The 7,715-nt window shown below is 29.0% G+C and overlaps 1 protein-coding gene and 1 pseudogene across 1 annotated transcript; both read right to left on the reverse strand.

Annotated features, from left to right (window-relative positions):
• Positions 1-337: 337 nt before the first annotated feature.
• On the reverse strand, positions 338-1,994 carry LOC114253666. Its single transcript, XM_028188644.1, has 3 exons — positions 1,935-1,994; positions 778-1,687; positions 338-723 (listed from the first exon to the last, which is right to left on the reverse strand). Exons 1-3 carry the CDS (start codon positions 1,992-1,994, stop codon positions 338-340), a joined length of 1,356 nt encoding a protein of 451 aa, XP_028044445.1.
• A 1,080-nt stretch (positions 1,995-3,074) lies between these two features.
• Positions 3,075-4,221, reverse strand: LOC114253667 (annotated as a pseudogene).
• Positions 4,222-7,715: the final 3,494 nt, after the last annotated feature.

A 7,715-nucleotide genomic window follows, 5' to 3' on the forward strand; every position in this document is an offset into this window, starting at 1 on the left:
CCAGCGGCAAATATCACGGCCGCCGTTTGTATACACCGGCTCAAGTAACACGTCGCGAAAAAATTAATAGCTGGCTAGGGGGCACCTATTATGTATTCAATAACAATGTAAATAATATGTATGTAATATCATATTTTATTTATACATTTATTTATGTATACCAACAACATAATACATTATTATATAACATAATACACTTTATAATATTAATTTACTAAAAAATATTCAAATACAAAAAAAAAAATAGTTGATATACAAAAAAATAAAAATATTCAAATACAAAAAAAAAAATAGTTGATATACAAAAAAATAAAAATATTCAAATACAAAAAAAAAATTAATCAGAGTCACAATCAGAAGAACTTGTATTTCCTGTTCCTATCGTGAGAACATGACGTTCATCTTCTTCGGGTAGCTCGTCCATTATTTCGTCGGTAATATGTTCCAAGTCCCAAAACTTGTCTTCCACCTTTTTAACATGTTCAATAAAATTTTTCCACATATCCGGACTTATGTGTTCCACGGCTTCTATTAATAATTCCTTCACGTCCTTTAATTTGAAGGTGTTGTTATGCGTCCGAACATAACTTTTCACGGACGACCACGCGAGCTCGATTGGATTTAGCTCGCAGTGATATGGAGGTAATCGCAATACGAGTTTGCCGTTATCTTTTGCGTACTCATCGATTACGTATGTGTCGTGATGTTTTTTTATTTTGTTCACTTTTTCCATTAAATCATTTTTAACAGTAGGATGAGTAACGTCCACACCTTTACTCTCAAGCCAATCAATTATAGCTTGTTTTTTCCAAGATTTCACTGGTATTTTCTGTTTTTTTACGGAATGGTATGAAGCATTATCCATGACGATTATGGCGTTCGGTTTAAGTAATGGCAGTATCTTAACAAACCATTCGTAAAACGTATCGCCATTCATTTCGTCATGATAATCCGCAGAATTGGTCTTTGATTCGAAACACAAAAGGCCCCCCGGAACAAAACCGTCTGACGACCCGATGTGTAATACAATGAGACGCTTACCTTTGCCGGAGGGTGCCTTTTGTCCTGTGGTGAGACCTCTCAGGTGTGCATCTCGTGTTGATTCAACTGTTGTATCATCCCACGTTCTGCTATGCGTCTCGCCTGCATTGACCCACGTCTCATCTAAGTAATATATTGGCCTGTTCTGTGTTCGGTAATGCCTTATTTTATACACATAATTTCGGCGCCAAGATATTAAATCTTCTCTTTCGAGAAGAGCACTGTTTCGATTCTTCTTGACGTACTCAAATTGTAAATCTTTTAATATTAATTGGAAAGACGTACGTTTCAGATTCGGTAATGAGTCGTCTTCATTGATGGCAATTAACATTTTTGGAATTGTTGGCACCTCACGGTTTCTCCAAAAATTGTGAATTTTTTGTCTTATGGCATTTTTGTCGAATTCGTCCACTTTTTGAATTACCGTAGGTCTCACTTTTCTTTTGTTGGGCGATGACACTATACCTTCCTTCTTGTACTCTCCCAATGTAGTTTGAATTGTACGTTGCCCAATACCAGTGGTTCTTGAAATGCTCACGATAAGGTCCCTGAACGACAATTTGGGCATCTCTGGATTGTCGAGCTGTTGTTTCATTTTATCCTTGTACACATTAATAATTATTTTCTTTTGAGCAGTGCCAACGAACTAAAAAATATATATATATATTTAAAAATTAAGAATTTGCAAACATAATAAAATTTAAAACAAAATAAATTAACTTAACTTACTTCTTAAAATGAAAAATTAATTCGTTAATTTCACGTTAAGAAAGTAAGTTAACAGTTAAGTTAATGAAAAGCCAAAAGTAACTAGTTAAGTTAAAAAGTTATAATAAAATTAACTTTTTAACTTGTTAATGCCCAGCCATAAAAAATAATAAATTAATATTTACTTTTCCTCTTGGATTTTTTATGGGAGTAGAAATATTTGCGACTTCTTCCATGTTGTCCATGTTGTTTGTATAAAAAAACAATTACGTAATTAAATACGAAAAAAATGTGTGCGCGCAAATATGAAAATATTATGTAGGTATACGTAAACGTGTAATATTATGGTAACACTATAGTACACGCTGTATACAAACACTGATACAGTTTCAAGGGCGGCGGCGGTGACGGCGGCAGCGACGGTAGCGGCGACGGTGGCGGCGGCCAGAGTTGACGGCGGCCAGCGTTCGGGAAGGTTAAGTGGTGGGAATGCGCGAGATCGGACAAATTTTGGTCGCCGCCCAAAAGCGTTCTCTCGCCGGCCCTAGTTTAGCACTCTCTGGTCTTGCCCGGCGACCCCGTCCACTTCCTTTGAGTCGCTATACATATATACACATTTACACAGGTCGGTCGGTGTGTGAGTGCAGCGCACGAAGTATTTTGGTGACCGGGCATCACGGCCTATTATTGTTCGTGCCCGGCCCGTACATTTTGGTGACCTCGACGTGATCTCGTATTATCTAAGAGTCATGCGTAACAATTATTTTCATTGTTATTAATATGTTATAACTATAATTGCCATTTTATACCTTTCGTATGCGAATCAAGAATATTCGGGTGGAACGACGTATGGAAAAAGAGAAAAATAGAAGGAGAATTTGCCACTTTGTATAAAGAATTAGTTGATCATGAAACGAAATTTTTTGAATATTTTCGAATGTCATAGTACTGTTTTAATTTATTATTAAGTAAAATTGAACATGATATCAAAAACAAGATACTTTTTGGAGATAAGCAATAACACCAACAGAACGATTAGCTGTTTGTCTGAGGTATATATACTGTATAGATATGTACCTATTGTACCTACTTATAACCAAACTGTATGCAATTATAATTTGACTTAACAATATTATAATTTAATTAATTAATTTGGGAATAATAAAATTAATCATACAAAATATTTCGTAATTATATACCTAAAGAAATGTAGTAATGAAGCAATTTAAAATTAAAAAAAAACAAAACTTAATAACATAATCAATTCAACAAACATCATATTTAAAAGGTAGGTAATATTTTATTATGTGATATTATTATGTATTATCTTAATTTGAAAAATGTGCAAAATATTTAGCAGCTGACTCATTTTCTCCTGGATTTTTGTATGGTATTGTCTTTGGATGTTTAAATTTGTTACTTGACTGTGGCACATACAAATTTGCAGGTAAATTTGAATATATTTCTTGCTGCGGTTGTGGGCGTGAAGATGACAAAGTTGCTATTAACATATTTTGGGTTCTTTGTAAATGTGTAAGATTTTGAGTACATGAAGCAATATTTTCGTTAAGAAATGGAGATGGTGGTGGAGACGAATACTGAATAGGTGAAATAGTTGAAGTTGGGGTTAAAGTATCGTTTGACACAGGAACATTAGTAGAGTTTTGAGAATTATTTGACACAAATTGTTGAACGAACTGTGGAGATGGTGTAAATGAATATACAGATGTAGTTGGTGAACTAATATCATGTGACATTTCTATAATATTTTTCGTATTATTAATTGAAGCAACGTGACTGACTTTGGTGGTAAAGAAGAATAATTTGATACACTTGGTGATGACATCTCTTTTTGCAATTGAGTACTAGGATAAGTATTGTGGTTAATATGCTGTGCAGAACTTGATGGAAAGTTTTGATTACACTCTCGACCAAACTGTTGTTGAGATGGTAGAAAATGTTTGGGATATGGTGTCATAAAAGTTGTTTTTTTCTTTTTTTTGTCTACAATCATTTGCATTTCATATTCTTGAACTATAGAAAAAAATTTTGATTTCGCTATGTTTAAATAGGATGGTGTAAATGATTTGAGTGTGGGTGAAAGGCCTGCTAAAAAAGAAATTGTTTTGTGTAGTATTAGCTATATCATTTTCTCTTTTTTGTAAATTTTCGAACTGCAGATTGAGATTCTGGAGTTTTTGGCAATTGATCTTCACCATCTGTATTGCCACTAATACCGATCTCAATATTTTGAACTGTGCTAACATTTTCGACATCATCCTCACTGTCATTATTAGAATTCTCTAAATCATCATTATTCACATCTTTTAAATTTCCTAAAGTATCTCTCTCTTGTAAATGAAACTTTAAAAACTGAAGCTGATCATCATATTTGTATTTTTTAATTCTTTTAAATGCCTGACCACTTATTGTTTTTCTAATAAATTTTTGATAGTTATTCCTAATACGATTAATTTAGTAAAATTCGATAACATAACGCAACTACGATGTGGTTAACTGGCGATAAGACAACCGTTAACGACGAGAGGTAGGTCGCGACCGAACACATGAAAATGCTTCTATGTTTTTTTCTTTAATAAATTTACACGTATTAATAATATTTTTTGGAGGGTTTTTGATGGTCTTAAGCAAGCTCTGAAAATGAACATACTCGTTTTCAAATGTTTCATCCAAAGCATTCTTGTGTATTTTTCTTAATTTTTTTGGACTATCACGAACTTCTGAGGTTTTTTGTTCACTAATATTTAAGAAAAATAAGTATTTAGATATTATATCATCATAAGATTATTAGGTACATTCAAAATATATTTTTGTTGTTATTATATTATTATATTTTATTCTAAATTTTTGTATTATACTCATTAGGTAAAACTGTATAAATAAATTTTACATTTTTGACCATTTTAATATTTTGCCGCCCCTAAACCCAATTTTTATATTGCCGTCAGGTACAGAATGCTTTAGAAAAATGATATATTTTATTTTATTTTAACCTATATTATTTTTTTTGTACTTATGGTATCACCATACATTTGAATTTAATTGTATACATTATATGCAATAATAATATTATTTTGTCTAATAAAATGTCATATTATACAGTACATAATACATTATAACATAAGTATAGGTATAGTATATTAGTTTAGTCGTATAAAAATATATAAATAATACTTACGATCTATTATTTATTTGAATGCTTACCTTTACTAATTTTGTTCAATATTTTTTTTTATTTATTTATCTATACCTACCTATTTAATCTATTTATAATAATATGATTAATTATCTTGTCTTACCTTTTTCTTTTTTTTCAGCAGCATCTAAGTTATCTCATTCCCAATTATATACTGCTTCGGCTACTTTCAACCAAGATGAGATTTTTAGGTCCATATTCATATAATCATTTGAGGTCATGTTCCAAATACACCTACCATTATTAGGTATTTTTCTGATCTAATTATTTGGATAATGATTCCAATGATTTGTTATTATTAAGCAATTAATTTACATTTACATAGTTTTTAACTATGTATAAGACAGAGACAACACATGCGGGTATAGCGTCTTCTTAAAAACATTTTTTATATTAATTGATTCCTGCACTAGTACAAGTGTTCACCACTAGACCGCGTTATTTACCATCTCGCGCACGCAGTCTATACCAAAAACCTTTTTGATATGATGTTTCAAATTTGAATTTTGCAAATTACAGAAAAAGCTACAAAAAACTTTACACATTCATCACTCCATTTACAATCAAAAATGATGATTTTATTAGTAATACTTATATAAAAATGTAGCTATTTTATATAAAAAAAATTGTAGATATTTGAATAAATTATTGTGTTAAAAACAATTTTAAAAGTAAAACATCTTAAAATGGCAATTTTTATTTTATACAAAATATTTTTAGTGTAAAATACCAGAAAAATTAAATAATAATGTCTGTAATACCTTAAAAGCAAATAAATAACACTTGCATCGAATATAATACAAGTGTGATCAAACAAAAATAAAACGATAATACTTCACATTGAAATATTAATTATCGTCGCATTTGTATCACAACTATTCAAATCGTTTGATTTTATTCTTTAAAATAAGTGAATAGTTAAATTATATAATTCTTTATTCTATTACATTGTTTACATAAGTAAAATAAATTGTAATTTTATAAACACCATGTACATTTTGTTGGGACTTTTTTTGTTAGGTTTCAAAATAATTCATGGAGAAATAATCCAATGCCCAATTGGTAATTAATTTTCTTATCGAGTTATAAGATTATAGGTATTAGGTATATATAAAAATGTTAAAACTTTTCAAAGTGATGGACTAATCAATAACAGATGAATAATATAAAATATTAATTTTTTGTTATAATCAAAATCTGTTTTTATAACTCAAACACTGCAAACGATTTTGTAGTTATTATTTTTTTTTTTCAAGCACATCCACTCTTTTTGTTTTACAGAATATGATATAAATTATTTGTAATAAAGAATAATTTTGCTTAGGTGGTTTAACCAATGAAATTGAATGCAACAAATTAATTCAAGGTAATATACTCATTTGTATGTATCTATTTTAATATTTCAAAATCAAAATCATGTTCCTTTGTGCACCTAGATAATATGTATTATTTTATTAAGTTAATCAGTTTATGTTTTATAACATAAAACTTAATTTAGCTTATTAACCATTTACAAATATACACATAAAATAAAGTGACAATTATAGATAAATATTTAAGGTTTAACCTAAAAAATAGAACACTTTACATGTATGTTCTTTGCCTACAACCTTAAGTAAATCTTGTACCTGTTCTATCTTAAGAAAACATAGATTCCATAAAATACTATATGGACAAACGCCTAAAAAAGTTATTTTCAAAGTATTTTTTTTTTACATAAACTCTACATCATTTCAATGTCCAACTATATATTATGATATTAAAATAATTAAAAACAATAATTTATTTTAACACCTTTATTAATAAAAATATTTTCTTTGCAATTAATATTCAGTGAGGTCATATCACAAGTTAAAAAATAAATACAATCTAATGACAATTTATTTATACCCATTTAGGCAATATAATCATTCTTATACTTCTCAAAAAAGTACAAAATATATAGTAATTAATGATTATATATGTGATTCAAATTATGTTATGCTATTTTACTATTAAAGCATATTAAAATTAAGACTTTTTATATTTACAGGAAGTGTCATGCAGAAATTCTATATAAGTAAGTACTGGTAATATGATTATAAATATACAGTAATCTATGTAGGTATTTTAATTTAAGTATTTTTGCGTTTCTTATATATTTAAATGTGTGAATAGTAATAAATTATAGTAATAATTAAATAATAATAAAATGAGACATTTTGGCGTGAAACTGCTTTGGCACAAACATTTCTATAAGCATTTGTATCCACAATATTGAAATAACAACTTAATTGTTAGATGCATATTTATCAGTTGAACTTCAACCCTTATTTGAATGTTTGAAGATAATTATTTTAGAATATTTAGCTGGAATGGACGTTAATGAAGACAGGCTAGATTTTTAACAATAATTCAGAATTAAAATGAATACGTTAAATGGTCTATATATACATAGAACAAATCTTACAGCAGCTACTAACTGAAGAATAAATGTTGAAATGGGAATGGTTCATCCTAAATTATGATTTTTTTGTGGTATGCTTAAAAAAGATTGAAGCTAGAAGGAACACATATTTCAATTACAATAAGGTTCCCTAAAAAGCTAAAAATGATATATTAACACGAGCAAGAGATTATCTACTAAAACTAGTTTACAAATCAAATACATCATTAGCCGTTTTAACATATTTTAAACCAAGATGGTTTTAGACCAAAAATGTCAATCTCCATTAATATTCTACTTTAACAGTCCAAAATACTTATAACC

The sequence above is a fragment of the Rhopalosiphum maidis genome, chromosome 3 (assembly GCF_003676215.2).
Source record: "Rhopalosiphum maidis isolate BTI-1 chromosome 3, ASM367621v3, whole genome shotgun sequence".
NCBI classification, from domain to species: domain Eukaryota; kingdom Metazoa; phylum Arthropoda; class Insecta; order Hemiptera; family Aphididae; genus Rhopalosiphum; species Rhopalosiphum maidis.